Below are 20,666 nucleotides of genomic sequence, written 5' to 3'. Positions count from 1 at the left end.
ACCACATTACTGCGCTACCTTCCCACACCACTGTAATGTACTACCTTCCCACACCACCGTACTGCGCTACCTTCCCACACCACATTACTGCGTTACCTTCCAGCACCACCGTACTGCGCTACCTTCCTGCACCATATTACTGTGCTACATTCCCACACCACTGTGCTGCGCTAACTTCCCACACCACATTACTGCGCTACCTTCCCACACCACCATTCTGCGATACCTATCCACACCACCGTACTGCACTACCTCTCCACACACTATCACTATTCTACGTCGGTTATTCAGAGATGAACGCAGATCGATGCATACACAGCCAGATCTGCGTTAATCTCTGCACATGCTGGGGGCTGCTCAGCACAGGGCAAGGTCACCCAGCATGTGTAAGGCAGCCTCCTGATGCGTCCACAATCTAATTGCTGACTCATCGGAACTAAGGGTGAACCTTGGCAGTGCAGCGACAAGGCCATGGCGCGCAGAGAGTGGTTCTGCAACTGCCGCTGGTCTGGGGCACACTGGGTGGTCCCACCCAGCGCCATCTCACCTACCCTGACTCAATGTGGTCAGATCCCAGCCATCACACACAGCTCCCCCGACCTCTGCTGTTCGCAGGAACAATAAATGGGTGGGGCTGGGTTGATGTGTTACGGGGCGATCGCCCTCATCACCCCCTGCTGGATCCGCCACTGGCTGGAGGGGGCGGGCCTGGTCCTAGAGGTGGGAGGGGCTATCTGGACGTTTCCGTCTACTCACTCAAATGCAGCAGCAGGACAGCCCATTACTGGGGGAGGGACCAATTACAGCATCCCAGCATGGTTGTGGCTATGCTCCCTCTCGTGGAAAGGACCAGGAAGTGACAGCACGAGAGGGCAGGAAAGAACTTCCGCCCTTACAGCATGTTAATCTTTTATCCGTTCTCCATTTGTTTTAGGTTATTTTGTTTTATATATGCACCAATGTACCCTCACAGGCTCGCTTAGCTCGCCACGCTTCGGGCTCGGGGTCTCGCTTTGATCGCCATAGGAGATTATTCCATATAGTTAGTGACATGGACCCAGGGGATTATAGGAAAGGTCCTCTCCATGAAGGGTAACTGCATACCTCCCAACTGACCTGATTTTCATGGGAAAGTCCAGTTTTTTTCTGAACTATCCTGCTGTCCCACCCGCAGGCTGCAGTGTCCCGTGGTGGTGGTGGGGGGGGGGGGAGGGGGGCAGTTGGGAGGCTCCCATCTCTCTGTTCTGCCTAGCAGAGCAGCGGTGAATAGACGCTGTGTGCATGCGGCTATTTATGGGATACAAAGAGGCTGGGGGCATGCCAGCAGCTCACAGAGCGCTGCCCATGCCGCCTAAGTGATTAATTCGGGAGGCGTGACTTGTGGACTCATCATCCCCACTAAGACACGCCCCTTTTCATGAGACCACGTCCCTTTTGGACACGGGTGCCACTTCGGCGTGCCAGAGTCTCACTTACACCCAGAGCCGGCCATAGGCATAGGCAAACTAGGCAATTGCCTAGGGCATTTGATATGCCTAGGGGCATCAGCAGCTTCTGCTGATTAAAATGATATGCGGCATGCTTACTTATATTCTGTGTGTAGCATTTCATATGCAGATACAGCCACAGTCTCACATAGTATATAGGCATGCTGCATATAATTTTAATCAGCAGAAGCTGCTTGTGCATCTTAGCCACATAGCAATGCAAATAAGATGCATTTTCATAAAAAAGGTGCTCGACGTTAGCATTGAGGCAAGATTTATGAGGACACATCTGTATCCAAGCAGAGGCAGAGGTCACAGTGTTAGTGGCAGTGTGAGTGCTGTGTGCATGTGAGTGGGTTGGTTGTGCTCAGAATATGTGTAAGGAGTGTTCAGAATATGTGTAACAGTAGTGTTCAGAATATGTGTAAGGAGCATTATGTGTGTCATGTAAAAATGCATTAATAAAGTGCAACATATGTGTAAGGGGCACTATGTCATTAAGTGTATAGGGGCACTAATAATGTGCAGCAAATGTGTAGGGGGCACTATGTGTGTCACTGTGTGTATAAGGGCATTAATAATGTGCGGCATATGTGTAAGGGGCATTATTGTGTGGTATTATGTGTATAAATACATTACTAATGTGTGGCATTATGTGTATAAGGTGCTCTACTATGTGGCGTTGCATATAGAAAGGGCATTACTGTGTTGTCTAATGTGAATAAAGAGCAATAGGGTGTGGTGTAATGTGAGTAAGGAGCAATTCAGTATGATGTTATGTGAATAAGGAGCTCTACTGTGAGGAGTCAAGTTTATAAGATAAAGTGATACTACTGTGGGATGTAATGTGAATTATGGACACTATCGCATGATCAAATGTGAATAAAGTTGCAGTACAGTGTGGCGTAATTTGAATTGGATGTACTATTGTGTGGCCATGCCCCTTGTCAGTAAAAACACACACCTTTTTGTGCTGTGCACCAAATGTGCGACCTGTTCCTATTTAAAATATAAGGGGTACAAACACCAAAATAAGGACTGTTATGGGTGAGCAGTGATGGTGCTGGGAAAGAGGTGCAAGGTCAGAGGCGGTACCAGCGGTGGTGCTAGGGGGGGCACCAGCCAAAATCTTGCCTAGGGCATCATATTGGTTAGGGCCGGCTCTGCTTACACCTCAATGTTGGGAGGTATGTAACTAGATGCTACCATCTCAGCATGTACACCAGCAGAAGTGAGCAGCAGAGCAGGCTGGACTCGGCACGGAGGTAGAGGGGGGGGATGTTGACGCAGAAGGGGGCGGGGTTTAGAACGCTGGAGGCTGCAGTAGAAGGAAACATTTGTTTCCTATCTACAGCAGCACAGAGATCTGCTGAAGCTATGGGCCTATTCTGGAGAGTGGGCCTGAAGCTGCAGCTCCATCAGCCCCATTGTTAATCCTACCCTGGTCATGGTATGATGCTAACAATTGCCGTATTATGTATAACATAAAAAAAACACTTGCTATAAACAAAATTAACATCATTTATTATTTTCACCTTTTTACCTTCTTACATTATGCAATCATAATATACTTATTATGGATTTTTTTTTTTACCACAGATCAAGTTAACAGAATGTACAATTTTACATTAAGAAAACTTTTCTGAGGATTTTCCTTAGAACACAACAGACAGTAATTGATTATATAGTCATCCCATTGCTTTATTGATTACTTAGTAGAAGCACATTTAACTACAATTAGTGCTGTAAATCTGTTTGGGCCTCTACCATCTTTGCACATCTGGATAATTTGCAATATTGCTCAGGCTCTATCAGACTAGATAGGGAACGTTAGTAAACACGTTAGTAAACACCTTAGTAAACAGCAGTTTTATATTAATTTCCCAGATTATGGATGGAATTAAGGTTTGATTATTGCAGGACATTTTTTTTTTTTACAAGTAAGACACAAGAATGTGGGTTCTCTGACTTAATTAAATATAAATCTTCTCCCAATACAATCCATTCCAATAGTCTGTCACTGTGACACACAACTATGGCACCAGCCAGGTGTACTTCATTTTAATTCAGTTGAAACACTTTAATTGTACACAAGTGGATGCCACTCAATTCATTAAAGCAACTTATAAAAACAACCGATTGGCTTCATATTTTATTTCGGTGGATTTTATTAATATGTGAGAATATTTATGAAAAAATAAATTTGCCATTTTTTTCTGTTATTTAGTAATAAAAAAAATTGAATGAATAATTTCTATATTCTTACACACATGGTAGCTTACTGTCCTGTGCTATTTACTCCCAAAATCAAGGGAAAAATCAATGAGAATTCCCCCTGAAATCAGGGTAACCAGCACTGTGCAATGCCAGCCAGGTGGTGGAACCATGAAAACACCATACCAAGTTTCAGGCTTCTTTTATTTCATACTACTGTAATTTGTCCCATTGTCCTTACGTAGTCCAGGGCACATATGAAAAAAAAGCATACAATGCCTGAAAATAGGAAAAATAGTTCCAGCTAGGAGCGGCTGGAACTATTTGCCTTCCTTTAATATTGTCTTTAATTTATAAAGCAGTCCCCAAAGACTCATTAACCTGAAACAGCCCTGCAGGCAGTCAGTTTTCACCTACTTCTGACAGCTGATTGCTCAGTTGGGAGGAAAGTGTCCAACTTTCCTCCTACACTGAAACAATAATCGCCCAACTAGCTGAGAGAAACCATACATGTTTTTCTTCACCTTCTGTCACGTAAATGGCAGATTATCATTTGCTCACACTTACTACACGGATGTTGTACTAACTTGCTGATATGCGGTTAGCATACCGCTCGCCAGGATCTCAGCTGTCACAATACCAATGCCGGGATCCAGACAGGGGTGGTATACCTGCGAGGTAGGTGATTCCCCCTCTATGGGTGTCCACAACACCCATAGAGGGAAAATAGAACCTGTGGTGAGCACAGCGAGCCCGCAAGGGGCTTTGTTGCACTCGCACCCCTGCCAGCATTCTACCACTCGGGATGCCGATGTCGGAAACCTGACGTTCAGCATCCCGGGCGGCGGTATATCCTACCGACCCCAACTGGCCAACTAGTTGGCTGATTTGAACAGTAATCGTTTAGTAGTGTATGGCCAGCATTAGTTGTTTCCTGTACCTCTCCCTCTTTGTATAATACACACATACCCACCGAGCCCGCATCGTGGTGAGCGCAGTGAGCACGGCCAGGGGCTTCTTGCGGTCGCCCCACCCCCCACCCCACCGGCATTCTGTTGCCGGGATACTGACGGAGGTATGCTGGCTGGTGGACTCCTGACTGCCCGACCCGACTAGATCGGCCGCGTGGTTCTTATCTGCTGTCAAATTCTTTGTTTCTATCTTGTGAAGTTGTGATCTCTGCCTCTTTCATTACATGTTTACATGCCTGTTATTGCTACTTGTGTGACCCCTGGTAAATGTATTATTTAGAATTTTTATATTGAAAATTTAAAATATATAATTTAAAAATATTTATGTATTCATTTATTAATTTTATTTCCTACTACAGGTAAAAAGTAGGTGTGATGAAAAACAAAAGATTACATCCAAAACAGAATGTGTCTCATGTTCTTTAAATTATGCTAAAAATTGTTCCTATGGCTTTGAGAAAGTCAGCACAGGGAGTGGAATGAGAGACTGCCGGTAATTCTATTTTACTATGTCTATCAGAATTATTTATATTACATTAGAATATCATGAAATATTTCCTTTCTTTTCTGTCCACAAACTGCTTTATTGTGTGGCTTTTTTTCAACTAATCTTATTCTGTTCTTCTTCAAATGATCTATGGAAAACTACTGATTTTCATTGTGGATACAAATAAAGGGGGAGATTCAAATGTTTGAATAGTCAATTGGGAGTCTGTTTTTTCCTATCTAATAGACAGTAAAAAACAGACACCCAACCGACTTTTCAAACATTTGAATTCCACCCAAAGAATCTGCACTTGCAGATATATTTTTGAAGCAGGATCACCAAGATCACAATGGGACATATTCAATTAGCCTGGATCTATTCAATTTAAGTGCAGCATCCTCATGCATGAAGCCCAAGAGGGTGCACTCAACATGGATTTTTCCTAGCAGCCACATGAGCTGAGAGGAAAACCCCATGTTAACTGTACTCTCTGAGGCTTAATGCGCAGGGAAGCCGTAGATTCCAGTACTTAACGCAGACTCTATGGGTTAGTGTGCACTACCTGCAGGTTTAATGCAGGGAAAATGTATTAAAATCTGAGGTTTACCCACACGGTAAACACTGTGGGCAATTAAACCTGCCACGTAGAAGGAATACGAAACCAAATCCTATTTACAAATCCTTTATGGAGACTCATATATATATATATATATATATATATATATACAGGTTGAGAATCCCTTATCCAAAATTCTAAATCCCACATTTTTGGGTCCCCTACTGAGATAATGACACATACAGTATATATGTATATTATATTATATATCTATATAATATATCTATATATACACATAATATATAATATATATGTCATTATCTCAGTAGGGTACCCAAAAATGTGGGATTTAGAAGTTTGGACAAGGGATACTCAACCTGTATACATATATATATATATATATATATATATACACACTGTATATTCTTTAAACTATATAGACAAAATGTATTGGCCAATTAGAACTCAGTTTCTCTTCATATAGTACAAAGCACATCTATTGGGGCAAATCTACTGGGGGCACAACTACAGGGGCCACGCCCCTTCCCTATGAAGCCATGCCCCTATTTTTTACACGCACCTTCGGCGCGCACTAACCCTGTTTTGCCTGGTGGGGGGGAGGCGCCAAAGGAAACTTTTGCCCTGGGCGCCACAGGGTCTAGAAACGGCCCTGGCAGTAGTCACCACCTTCGCAAATCACATATAAAATGTGCCCAGTGATATCACATAGAGCTGATGCCTGTGTTACATCTCAGTAATGATCCTGATTATTTTTAAAAAGGTCACCAGGAAAAAGGAATAATGCGCCTATAATGAACTAGTTAATAAATAAGTTAAATAATTCCACAGTGAACCAGTACATTTTATGCCAACTACGTATTTTAGTAATATTGCTAATCATTACATATTCATCAATGTCTTACTGAATTATTTGAGGGTTAAGTTACTTTTTCGATAGTTTCACTTTGCCAAACATGCTATTAACACGCCAGTTGGCCACTTAGTAAATTCGACCCTCCATTCAGCCCAGAACAGAGTTTCTTGTGCAAATCATTCTCACTTGTTCTTACACTGCAGTATCCTCTACTTCATTAATATAATTGATGTAAAATGTGTGTGTGTGTGTGTGTGTGTGTGTGTGTGTGTGTGTGTGTGTGTGTGTGTGTGTGTGTGTGTGTGTGTGTGTGTGTGTGGTTTAATATCTATTTGAAATGTATAATGTTTACAGTTACTATTAATGCTCATATTTTTCTTCCAAGGTATTTTCTGGACATAAAAGCCTACTCTCTCTCATTACCTGGTTGTCGACATATGTGTACTATGGAAACACTTCAGCCAAAGTGTTGCCCTGGGTTTTGGGGACCTGATTGTATGGGTAAGTGTTTTCTATATTGATTCTCTGTTAGTCTTAGGTGCCAACTCTTGGCAGAGGTGCCACATCCCAGCATGCTGGCCTCTCACATGTATATTGATGCTCATAGTAGAGAGGTAATAGAACACAATAGGCCAGGGGTGGCCAAACAGTCGATCACGATCGACTGGTCGATCGCGGACATGCGACCAGTTGATCGCGATCCGCCGCCCATCCACCCAAAGCCGCGCCTTTCCTGCCTGCCGCCCTACCCCTCAGTCTGGTCTCCGGCAGTGACGGCGGAGTGTATAGCTCAAATCAGGTGCCGGTCCGTTAGCCAATCAGAGCTCGGGGACCGGCGCCTGATTTGAGATATACATGCTGCCGTCACCGCCGGAGATCAGACTGAGGGGCAGGGCGGCAGGCAGGAGAAGCGCGTGCTACGCTCTCCACACAGCACGGTGAGCACTACTATGGGGGCATATCTGGCACTGTGGGCACATGGCACAGTGGGGGCATATCTGGCAATGTGGGGCATATGTGGGGGCATATCTGGCACTGTGGGGGCATATCTGGCACTGCGGGCACATGGCACTGTGGGGGCATATCTGTAATCTGGCACTGTGGGGGCATATCTGGCACTGTGGGGGCATATCTGGCACTGCGGGCACATGGTACTGTGGGGAATATCTGTAATCTGGCACTGTGGGGGCATATCTGGCACTGTGGGGGAATATCTGGCACTGCGGGCACATGGCACTGTGGGGGCATATCTGTAATCTGGCACTGTGGGGGCATATCTGGCACTGTGGGGGCATATCTGGCACTGCGGGCACACGGAACTGTGGGGGCATATCGGTAATATGGCACTGTGGGGCCATATTTGGCACTGTGGGCACATGGCACTGTGGAGCCATATCTGGCACTGTGGGCACATGGTACTGTGGGGGCATATCTAGCACTGTGGGGGCATATCTGTATCTGGCACTGTTGGGTCATATCTGGCACTAAGGGGTCATATCTGGCACTGTGGGGTCATATCTGGCACTGTGGGCACATGGCACTGTGGGGGTATATCTGTAATCTGGCAGTGTGGGGGCATATCTAGCAATGTGGGCACAGACATGGCACTGTGGGGGCATATCTGTATCTGGCACTGTGGGGTCATATCTGGCACTGTGGGGTCATATCTGGCACTGGGCACATGGCACTGTGGGGGCATATCTGTAATCTGGCACTGTGGGGGCATATCTGGCACTGTGGGCACATGGCACTGTGGGGGCATATCTGTATCTGGCACTGTGGGCATATGGCACTGTGGGGGCATATGTGTATCTGGCACTGTGGGGGCAAATGTGTTTGAGGTTTTTACCTGTGGGGGCCAATGTGTTATGTCATGCGAGACAGTCATTACACTCTGTGCAGCAAGGCTGCGTCCCTTTTTTTTGTTATACCACGCCCACTTTTTGTTATGCCACGCCCACTCTTTGTTATACCACGCCCACTTTTTGCACGCGCTATTATTCTTCCTAGGTAGATCACAAAAGCTTTTTAGCTTTCAAAGTAGATCACCGACTCCAAAAGTCTGGCCACCCCTGCAATAGGCACAAGGTGCAGCTAAATAAAATGACTTTGACCTGGGAACCGTGTCTTGTCCGATGATCCATTAAGTAGGCCCAGGCAGAAGAAGAGCCCACAGGCAAGTCAAGACATGACCAAGGAGTAGAGACATTATGATAATCAGGATAAGGATTGAATCAAGAAGAATGTTCAAGTACACCAGTTGAAGACAAGTGTTGGAGAAAATATTGTAATGTGTCCAGCATGAGAGTTATGACAAATAATTACATTCATACAGCATATGCAAGGTACTGATACTAGCTGAAGGTCTGCTGAGGGCAGGTACATGCACTAATAAGGCGTGATACCACATTCCTACAATTTGAAATATCTCAGTGCAGCAGTTGCAGTGACAAATGCATGTTGTCACTGCATACTCAGTCATGCATACTGTACTTGTAGTAACACAATGACAGGACATGGAGAATGCTGCAATGAAAAAGAGAGTAACAGGTGGTCTGGGGTTTCAGGTCAGGTGATTTAGAAATGTTTACAGTATGTTTGCAAACTTACATTAAATGCTCTTTACTTTTAATACGTATAAGAGAGCAATTTTTATTATTAGGTCAATGGGGGAGATTCAATTGTTTGAAAAGTCAGTTGGGTGTCTGTTTTTTCCTATCTAATAGACAGGAAAAATAGACACCCAACTGACTTTTCAAACATTTGAATTCCCCCCAATGAGTGCCTGAGGTATCTTTTACTTGTCAGTTGTACAGTGACTCTCGCCACCCTCATACATACATGGGCATAGATTGATTACGTATCTTGCCCTGAATTATATTTGATTATATATTGTGTGTTTTGTTACAATTTTTTTTCCACATTCTGAGAAAGATGTCCAGTTAAATCTAAACTGATAATTAAAGAAATCTATAAATACAAATAAAATCATATATGGAAACTGGACATTTTTCTTTAAATCAATCTGCAGAATATTGAGCTGCAGTCCAGTTAAAAATGATTAGGGAAAATTTCAGAAATGGTATCTATAATATAATTTCCTGGCTAGCTGCAGAATGTGGGAGGGGGTGTCACTAACACCCTTCCTCACCCCCAGAAACAGCAGGTGGAGGGGGCAGGTGCAGATGCAGACAGGAAGGGACAGCTCTGTCCGAACATTGCCCACCCTTCTCCATACCTCGAAGGTGATTAGGGACAGAGATGAGATGAGAGACTTAAAAGGGGGAAGAGGTGGGGTAGGTATGAGAAAGACTGTCATTATGGACAGAGATAAGAGAGAGAAATGGAAACAATGGAATGTAGAGATGAGAAACAGGGGGAAAGGTGAGGGGGACAGAGATGAGATGCAGGGGTAGAAAATGATGGTCCAATTGTAGTGATACAAATTGAAAAACTTGTAGTTGCTGAATACCAGTTGTGTCGTCTAGTGCACGACCTTCACCATGCAGTATGTGATGTTCTCTACAAAAATATGAATGTTCTCTACAAGTACATACACTGTCTGCAAAGTCCTTTTGATTCATAACAATGGCTGATCAGATAACGATGGCGATGATCATCATCATGTAACTCTGCCTAATATAGATGATGATGATGATGATGGTGATGACACAGGTACAGCTAAATCAGCAGCTGATATCGCAGCTGATATCACGGCTGAATATATGGACATGGGCTTAAATATACTTAGCATAGAGCCTGAATGTGCCTTCTCTGCAGCTGGTTATATAGGGGAAAAATCTGAAGACAAGTTAGTGATGACACCCTGGACGCCCTGCTTTTTCTTAGGTTGTACGTTCAGTAAATGAAAAAAGACTCCAAAATGTATTAGAATAATACAGGATGCATCACATCGCCAGTCTAGTCAACTAATTACCAATTTCCAGCATAGAGATTTGAGCTGCTTTACTAGTTTTCATTGTCCCAATCACGAAAATTATTCTCGGGATCCTGGGATAGTAGCTCAGTAATCCTGAAATCCCATGATTTGTAAATAATTTTGACTGGAATCCCTAAACTACAGGCGCCGCACGATAACTAGCGATATGGCGCATGGCAGTCCAAAATACAAGTTGCTATATAATCTGTATGATCAAACTACAGTACTACTGAAATATGTACAAACAGTCTTAAAAGAATATACAAAACTTATTTAAATTATTTTAGTAACAATTATTCTCACCTGCTTGAAATGATGACTGAGATCTGGCCCATACCACCTTTTCCTCTTCTTTATGAGATTGAAGCCTGGGTCATTGTTTCTGCTGTTCTTATCATATTGTGCTGGAGACCAGCTCTGAAAACATAAATGGCAATCAGTTCCTTCCTGTGCCTGGAAAGTGGCTGATTAGCTGGCAAACCTGTTCTGGAGGTGATGACAAACTAGATTCATCTGTCTTATCTATGTTTCCACATGAGATAGAACATTTCAAAATTAGTGACCTGCTGACAGGAGCTGCTTGTAAGTGGATTGCTTTGAAATAGACACTGTTCTGAACTCTTCAGTTTCCTGTATCTGTACTTTAATGGACATTGTCTTATGCATCAACTTTATTTAGTAAAGGTCAACATTTGTAGCCCATGTTTCATTGTGTAATATAGATCTATGAAATTCCAGAGTTGCATTAGACATTGTTAAAAAAATAAAAAAATTAATTAAGCCCTATATACAATCCACTACCCATTCTAACTATATAGATTTGCTTGATAATCAAGTTCTATCTTTGTTAATGGAATTTGTAACAAACAAATTTCAGTACGGTTTTAATCTGTTTAACATGTAGCTATTTTGTCCTTCTGTTTATCATTCTCACTTTTGCAAATCTCTCAGGAAGAATGCATTTCCATTTCAGCACCTAATTATTATTATTATTATTATTATTATTTTTATTATTATTATTATCTAACAGTTATTTCTATAGCACACACGTAATAGACAATCATATTAGTCCCTGACAGCAATGGAGCTTTTAATATGTATTTCCTACCACATGGACACACATACACACTAATTCATTATAGGCAGTTGTAATGATGGATTTAAAGTGGTAACATAAATAAATGCTAAAAACTGCATGGGGTTCTACCCATTTTCCAATAACCAGCACCAGGCAGAACCAGCCATCCTGACAAATATAGTAGAGCAGTGTTCTGCTGTCATAATGGCAACCAGCCCCAAACCGGTCAGCCCAGTCATTACTGCTCTTAACAGAGCCCTGTCAGGGATCAGTACGAGATCCCGCCGGACGGGATCCCGGCAGTCGGAATACCGACACCGACACAGGGATCCCGACCAGCACAAACCAGCGTTTATGGATGTCAACTGAACCTTTTCTGTGAGTGGTTGGAAAAACGCAGGCGTGTCCAAGCGTTTGCAGGGCGGGTGTCTGACGTCAATTCCGGTCCCGGACAGGCTGAAGTTTTCGCAGCGGCTGAGTAAGTTCTGAGCTACTCAGAAATTGCACAAAACTTTTTTGTACCACTTGGCTGCACATGTGATAGCACACTTGTAAAGCAAACAAACACTCCCCTATAGCCGGCGACTATCTGTTTGCAGCGCTGCAAAAAATATCTAGCGAGCGATCAACTTGGAATGACCCCCTTTATGCAAACATAGGCCAATCAGGCATTGACGGAGCAAACAGGTTGCACTTTTTGACCTCACATGTGTGCATTGGGCAATATACTGTACTAGTTTGTTTGTATTGATGAATGTGAATAAATGTACTGACGTCACTAATGATGTTTTCACAGAATGTCCTGGTGCAGCATCATCCCCATGTAACAACAGAGGAACATGCTCTGATGGGATGGCAGGAAATGGTACCTGCATTTGTCAGGTATGTGCTCTGTGATATTTGGCCTGATTCAGAGGTGTGAGCAGTTGCATGTGCAACTTTGATTTTGTACACAGCAGACTTGCAAAAATATGCTAATGACTCAAATGCAGTCATGTGCTTAGAGATGCTCACTGCTGGCGTTTCACATATGCAGCTTATGTACAAAATTGGAAACAGGAACATCAGGTGGACATCAGTCGCACCATCGGACCTTGGAGAAAACCCTTGCTGTCCCAGAATGAGCATCTCACCTAAGACGACAAGGGCTGTCCAGCTGCGATCAACTTTGCAGCAGTTTAATATGCCACACCAATAAAAAGTGTCCCGACACGCCTCTGTTTATCTATCCACCCTGTTACCTCCCCTAAATGCTGACTACCTGTCACTCACTCTGCGAATAAATCCTTTGTGCGTTCACCATCACTAATCCATCACTGCTCCTGCACAGTATGGCTTTGGGGCATGTGTAGTAACAAAACAACGCTCCACTGCATCCACAATCATTCTCCTCTGAATCAGTCCCACTACTACCTATTACCATGTAACCTCCATGAAGTTTTACTTTTGTACTTGTTATCTGTTGTTGGGGCATATAGCTTGAGCATTACCCAATTGATTAATTAGGTTCCTATAAATTACTTTCATTTCTTCATTTTAGTTAAGGCAAAATCTACATAATTGCGTCTCAATATAATGCAGTAAGAGGTTGATGATGTCATATTACAAATACAAAAACAAACTGAAATCTCATTTTTTTATATTTCAATGTGTTAAACATACAGATAATTTGAAATAAAGTTCAATATAGTAAAAAAATAAACCGGAAAAAAAAAATACCCAAAGAATTTATATTATCACGCATTTACGTATATTAATTATGAACCTCAACTAACTATGTCCAGCTTTGTTTAGGAAGGATTTGCTGGAACAGCTTGCGAGAAGTGTACTGATGACAATATGTATGGTCAGGACTGCAGCTCAGGTATGTCTTATACTATCTGTATTCCAGTACTGAATGTTGCTTGTAACTATTGAAAACAATTTCAAAACCTTCTCATCGAATGTTTAATTTGTTTCCCTAATCATTTGCTTTTCTGTTTAACTTTCTGTTAGTTTTCACATATTCTCATACATTTCTTGCTGTGAATTATTAATACTGCCTAGTATATTTAGATATCACGTACTTACTTACTAGACACATTAGTATATTGACACATTTCAAAATGATATGGTGACGACATCATTTGAAAACAATTACTCACTATCAAAATGAGACATGAATAGTTTACACCAGTGGTTTCCAAACTTTTTTGAATCACGGCGCCCTAGATTATCAGAATTTTTTGCACGGCACCCCTAGGCCAAAAATTTCTTATTGAGAAATTTAGAAATAAATATTAAATTAAGTAGATCGCATTTATATGTCATCCTTAGGGTCAGTTGTGTGGTGAGGGACAAGATTTGCTTCTGTTTGGCCACATATTTTATGACTGGCAGCCACCAGCACTGGTTTTGCCTATTATATTGACCATGAATAATTTGAATTGGTCCTGGACCACCAACCCAGGGCACCCCTGCAAGTGTCCCGAGGCACCCCAGGCAAAAAGTTTGGGAACCTCTGGTTTACACTGTGAACTTTAAGGGGGATATTCAATTTGCCTCCGAAGAAACATCGGGAGTAAAAACCCTGATGTTTCTTCGGGTGCTGCAATCGGGCTATTTAATTAGCTCGGCCGGTAACGAGTGCAGTTACACCAGTAAATACACAGGTTTAGTGAAACCTGTGTAGATCGGGTGAAATAGCCCCGTTTTCGGATGAAAACGGGGCCGTTATCAGGCATTTTGCTTCGCCTGCCAGAGGAAGGTGAAGCAAAATCCCTGATAAGCCGTGGCATGTGCCAGCTTATTGGGGCTAATTAGATAGCCCCCGGTGGCGACACTTTAAACCCGCAATTATTGCAGGCAAATTGAATATCTCTGTAAGGCTGGGTACACATGAGGCCGTTGGGTGATTTTCTTTCACCCCAGACCTTTCCGTTCACACTAGCCCGAGTTAATGAATGACGGAACGATACAGTACCTTGTTCTGTCCTTCCTTACACTGTACAGGCCAGGGTCGCATGCAACATCTTTTGGTTGGCCATGCAGCACGGACGACCAGAAGATGTTGCATGAGACCCATGGGAGTGTCCGATCGGGCATATAAAGTGATATGCACGATTTATCGCACCGATGCGGCAAATTGTGCCGATATCGGCCTGATGTGTACCTGGCCTAAGTGCTACCATTACTAAAAGATTTCATTTGTGACGGCTTTGAATTTGCTGCACACCACCAGCAGCAATGTACTATACTGCGTTCTGGAGGTTCCTTTCCAAACTGGCAACGACATGTGGTCAATTGCGAAACTACTCATGATTACGCCAAAGCTACCACTAGCTTTATGGGAAAAACAGTTGCTTGTACACTGATATAATGTATGACTAGAGCAGTGGTTCCCAAACTTTTTTTAATCACGGCACCAGGGCCGGATTTAGGCAGGCGGGGGTCCGAGGTTGTGAGGGATCCTACTATTGAAGAGAGACAGCGCGCTGGAGGACAGCGCGCTGGAGCAAGGGTGTGTGGCATGGCAACAAGGGGGCATGGCCATGCAGAGATTTATAACTTTGTAAGACTTATAAGTATAATATATAAATCAAAATGCACACCAGGTGTGGGAGTAGTGGCACCCTCCCTACTACAATTAAGTAGGGGCTATCGCTAGCTAGGAGCTGATTGGTTGATCCTTTATCTCTTGACGCTTAATCTCTATCCAAGTCTTAGAATATCTGACCCTTAGAGTGTATTATTACATGCAGGGCTGTCTTTTTTATGGGCTCAATGAGCAATTGCTCAAGGGCCCCAGGAGTATAAGGGTCCTAGGCTGATAGCCGTGGGTCCTTTTCCAGAGGTACCAGATTCTTGAAAATTATCCATAGGGAAACAGAGATATCCGACTTCAAAGCAGTGGTCATCATCCGAGCCTGTTAATTGCTCTTCTGAGATGGATAACTAGAGTTTTGTCTGATTTAGAGTTTTTCTGCAGGGATAGTACAAAAGCTGGGACTCTCAATTTTCAGTGGACACTGGCACCTTGTCTCTACTATGCCCAGAACCAGAGATATCAGCCTTCCAGCCGGTCCCTGCTCCAGCTCCACACAGCTGGTATGCAGTTTTATATATTCGACAAAGGATTACTCTGGCTCCTGAGCTCCCCAAGTCCCCAGTACCTCCTGAAGGGTGTGACTCTCTAGTTTTTTTTTATCCCATTAAAAGCTAAGAAATCTATTCCCAGGAACTGGAGATATCTGCAGTCAAGCAAGCTGCCCCCCCCCCCCCCCCCCACCAGAAAATTATGAATATTAAGCCCACTTCACTATCCACTCCTTCCCTGCGTATGAAATATCCCCTACCACCGTGGTCATGTACAGGGGCCCCTTCATTCAGCCCAATGCCCCCTTCTACAGTTTGGTGTTCTCCCTCCCGCACCACCTCCCACCACCTGTGCAGTAAAGGAGTAATTATCAGACATTATTGCTCCATGTCCTACATGCAGAGCAGAAGATAGAGCACCCCCTACCGCCCTTGGGATATCAAAGCTGCCGCTGATAGCCCCCACACCATTACCACCACAGTAAAGGAGTAATTATAAGAAATTACTGCTCCTGGTCCTACATGCTGAGCAGAAGACAGAGCACCCCCTACCGTCTGTGGGACATCAAAGCTACCGCTGATATCACTCCTCCCTCCTACCGCTGAAGTATGGGTAGGGGCCCCAGTGAATTGTTTTGTACAGGGGCCTACACTGCTGTTAAGACAGCCCTGATTACATGATCACAAAAAGAACACTTAACACAAAAACATCACATTCATAGTTTTTAATTTATATGCGTTTAAGTGCTGATGACAGGCCCGGCGCTACCCGCTCAGCAAAGGGATGCAGAGTAGGTAGGCAACAGGCTGGAGAGGTGCTCTCCCTGCTCTGCATCCTCAGTGCTGTACCTGGCCTCCCTACTTCTGCCGGCTGCTGTGCCTGTCACTGCATGACAGGTAGCGGCACCGGCAGCTTAAAGTCTCATCTCCCCATCCTGTGACAGTGGAACTTTAGAAGTGACCGAACGTCTGAAAAGGGGGTGGAGCTACATGGGTGGAGGGGGTGTAGCTACACGGGAGCAGCCGAGTGCAGTGCCACAGATGAGGACATGCTGCTCCAGATCCTGTCAGCCAGGAAGAGTAAGTGAGAAAGTCTGTATGTGTGTATGTATGTATGTATGTATGTATGTGTGTGTGTATTTATGTATGTGTATGTGTGCGGGGGAGGTGGGGGAATATGAATAATCTGCACTTCTGTGGGCATTATGTGCAAGCTGCGCTACTACTGGGGGCGTTACGTGTAAGCTGCGCTACTACTGGGGCATTAAGTGTAAGCTGCGCTACTACTAGGTTCATTATGTGTAAGCGGTGCTACTACTGGGGCGTTATGTGTAAGCGGTGTTACTACTGGGGCATTACGTATAAGCGGTGCTACTACTGGGTTCGTTATGTGTAAGCTGCGCTATTACTGGGGGCATTACGTGTAAGCTGCGCTACTACTGGGGGCGTTACGTGTAAGCTGCACTACTACTGGGGCATTATGTGTAAGTGGTGCTACTACTGCTGTCGTTATGTGTAAGCGGCGCTACTACTGGGGTCGTTATGTGTATGCAGTGCTACTACTGGGGTCGTTATGTGTAAGCTGCGCTACTACTGGGGCATTACATGTAAGCTGTGCTAAAACTGGGGCGTTATGTGTAATCAGCGCCACTACTGGCGGCGTTTTAAATGGGGGTACTATTGTGTGGCCACGCACCTTCCTTGTGAGACCACACCCCTTTTTCGGTGCGCGCTGTCCCTTTGTAAAGTATGGGAGGTCGCAAATTTATAGTTTGCAGGGGAGCACCGAACACCCTAGCACCAGCCCTGGCTGGAGATTACAACTGACATGCACCGAGTGACTGTGAGAGGCTAGTGCACTCACACCTCTCTCTGTAACATAGTAGAATGGTTGGTAGCCTACGCTACTATTTATTTATATGTCAGTGTGTCTGTACTAATAGTGTGTGTGTGTGTGTGTCTCCTTAAAAGTAAATATTACGTTACATATGTAGATGCTCCTACATCAGGGGTGTCAAACATGCGGGCCATGGAGCTAAGTTATGCGTTCACTGACTATCTCAGAACCTTGGACAGTCAGGAATCTGGAGTCATAGGCAGAGTCGGACTGCTGTCTGAGGGTTCCTGGTTCCACTGCCCATGTCCATCAAAACATAGCACAAAAATACAAGAGAAAAATCCATTGTTTTAAAAAACTTGTTCAGCTCATAATTAAGATTTTTGTTTCTTCTTTTATTTTTTATATTTGTTTTACTTTAAAGGTGGTGTGGTCCTCAAGAAAATGTAGTTATCATTGTATGGCTCTGCTATGTTGTATGACGTCATCTCTTTTTGTATGTATCCATTCTTTTGTGGCATTTCATTGGCGGCTAATGTCCTGTATCATTTATTTTCCCTCACAGTTTGTGATTGTGTACATGGTGTTTGCAACAGTGGGATCAATGGAGATGGTATATGCTTGTGTCTCTCTGGGTATGGTGGACCTAAGTGTGATCAACGTAAGTAGGATTTCTCTTAAAAGATAGACTAATAATAAGAATTTACTCACCGGTAATTCTATTTCTCGTAGTCCGTAGTGGATGCTGGGAACTCCGTAAGGACCATGGGGAATAGACGGGCTCCGCAGGAGACTGGGCACTCTAAAAGAAAGATTAGGTACTATCTGGTGTGCACTGGCTCCTCCCTCTATGCCCCTCCTCCAGACCTCAATTAGGGAAACTGTGCCCGGAAGAGCTGACATTACAAGGAAAGGATTTGGAATCCAGGGTAAGACTCATACCAGCCACACCAATCACACTGTACAACTTGTGATAACCATACCCAGTTAACAGTATGAACAACAACTGAGCCTCATTTAACGGATGGCTCATAACAATAACCCTTTAGTTAAGCAATAACTATATACATGTATTGCAGAGAGTCCACACTTGGGACGGGCGCCCAGCATCCACTACGGACTACGAGAAATAGAATTACCGGTGAGTAAATTCTTATTTTCTCTGACGTCCTAGTGGATGCTGGGAACTCCGTAAGGACCATGGGGATTATACCAAAGCTCCCAAACGGGCGGGAGAGTACGGATGACTCTGCAGCACCGCATGAGCAAACTCAAGGTCCTCCTCAGCCAGGGTATCAAACTTGTAGAACTTAGCAAACTTGTTTGACCCCGACCAAGTAGCAGCTCGGCAAAGCTGTAAAGCCGAGACCCCTCGGGCAGCCGCCCAAGAAGAGCCCACCTTCCTTGTGGAATGGGCTTTCACCATTTTGGATGCGGCAATCCAGCCGCAGAGTGAACCAGCTGAATCGTGCTATAGATCCAGCGAGCAATAGTCTGCTTCGAAGCAGGAGCGCCAACCTTGTTGGCTGCATACAGAATAAACAGCGAGTCAGACTTTCTGACTCCCGCCGTTCCGGAAACATACATTTTCAAAGCCCGGACTACGTCCAGCAACTTGGAATCCTCCAAGTCCCTAGTAGCCGCAGGCACCACAATAGGCTGGTTCAAATGAAACGATGATACCACCCTAGGGAGAAATTGGGGACGAGTCCTCAATTCCGCCCTGTCCATATGGAAGATCAGATAAGGGCTTTTACATGACAAAACCGCCAATTCTGACACATGCCTAGCCGAAGCTAAGGCCAATAGCATGACCACTTTCCACGTGAGATATTTTAGCTCCACAGTCTTAAGTGGCTCAAACCAGTGGGATTTCAGGAAATCCAACACAACGTTAAGATCCCAAGGTGCCACCGGTGGCCCAAAAGGAGGCTGAATATGCAGCACCCCCGGAACAACGTCTGAACTTCAGGCAGTGAAGCCAGTTCTTTTTGAGAGAAAATGGATAGGGCCGAAATCTTGACCTTTATGGATCCTAATTTTAGGCCCATAGTCACTCCTGACTGTAGGAAGTGCAGGAATCGACCTCGCTGGAATTCCTCTGTAGGGCCTTCCCGGCCTCACACCAAGCAACCTATTTTCGCTATATACAGTGAAAAAGTCTTGTTGTCACGTCTTTCCTAGCCTTTATCAGCGTAGGAATAACTGCATCCGGAATGCCCTTTTCCGCTATGATCCGGCGTTCAACCGCCATGTTGTCAAATGCAGCCGCGGTAAGTCTTGGAACAGACAGGGCCCCTGTTGCAACATGTCCTGTCTGAGAGGCAGAAGCCCTGAGTCCTCTGAGAGCATTTCTTGCAGCTCCGGGTACCGAGTCCTTCTTGGCCAATTCGGAGCAAAGAATATTGTTCTCACTCCTCCTTTTATTACAATTCTCAGCCCTTGGGTATGAAAGGAAGAGGAGGGTATACATAGACCGACTGGAACACCCACGGTGTTACTAGTGCGACCACAGCTTTCACCTGAGGGTCCCTTGACCCCGCGTAAAACCTTTTTTAGCTTTTTATTGAGGTGGGACGCCATCCAGTCCACCTGAGGCAGTTCCCATCAATTTGCAAACTGCGTGAAGACTTCCTGATGAAGTCCCCACTTTCCCGGGTGGAGGTCGTGCCTGCTGAGGAAGTCTGCTTCCCAGTTGTCCACTCCCGGAATGAACACTGCTGACAGTGCGCTTACTTGATTCTCCGCCCAGCGAAGAATTCTGGTGGCTTCTACCCTCGCCACCCTGCTCCTTGTGCCGCCTTGGCGGTTTACATGAACCCCTGCGGTCTGACTGGATCAGAACCGGTTGGTCACGAAGCAGGATCTCCGCTTGACTTAGGGCGTTGTATATGGCCCTTAGTTCCAGGATATTGATGTGGAGGCAAGTCTGTTGACTTGACCACAGACCTTGGAAATTTCTTCCCTGTGTAACTGCCCCCCACCCTCGGAGGCTTGCATCCGAGGTCACCAGGATCCAGTCCTGAATGCCGAATCTGCGGCCCTCGAGAAGGTGAGCACTCTGCAGCCACCACAGGAGAGACACCCTGGCCCTGGGGGATTGTTAGGGTCTCCTGCTCTGTGCTGCCACGTCGTCATGGCAACCGGG

General features: G+C 44.6%; 1 protein-coding gene and 1 long non-coding RNA gene across 2 annotated transcripts in view; one reads left to right on the top strand and one right to left on the bottom strand.

Moving 5' to 3' along the window:
* The window catches only part of STAB2 (stabilin 2), a 285,642-nt gene that overhangs the window by 13,596 nt on the left and 251,380 nt on the right, over positions 1 to 20,666 (top strand). Inside the window, exons 2-6 of the mRNA XM_063927783.1 lie at positions 5,032 to 5,165; positions 6,975 to 7,090; positions 12,404 to 12,489; positions 13,402 to 13,471; positions 18,084 to 18,179. Coding sequence (XP_063783853.1) covers positions 5,032 to 5,165; positions 6,975 to 7,090; positions 12,404 to 12,489; positions 13,402 to 13,471; positions 18,084 to 18,179 — 502 coding nt within the window. The remainder of the gene's footprint in view (positions 1 to 5,031; positions 5,166 to 6,974; positions 7,091 to 12,403; positions 12,490 to 13,401; positions 13,472 to 18,083; positions 18,180 to 20,666) is intronic.
* The window catches only part of LOC134932929 (uncharacterized), a 209,744-nt gene that overhangs the window by 149,430 nt on the left and 39,648 nt on the right, over positions 1 to 20,666 (bottom strand). The window contains exon 2 of the long non-coding RNA XR_010179534.1: positions 10,833 to 10,946. This is a non-coding gene — a long non-coding RNA (uncharacterized LOC134932929). The remainder of the gene's footprint in view (positions 1 to 10,832; positions 10,947 to 20,666) is intronic.

This window comes from Pseudophryne corroboree, chromosome 6 (assembly GCF_028390025.1).
Source record: "Pseudophryne corroboree isolate aPseCor3 chromosome 6, aPseCor3.hap2, whole genome shotgun sequence".
Lineage (NCBI taxonomy): Eukaryota > Metazoa > Chordata > Amphibia > Anura > Myobatrachidae > Pseudophryne > Pseudophryne corroboree.
This window is presented reverse-complemented; position numbering and strand designations above follow the sequence as displayed.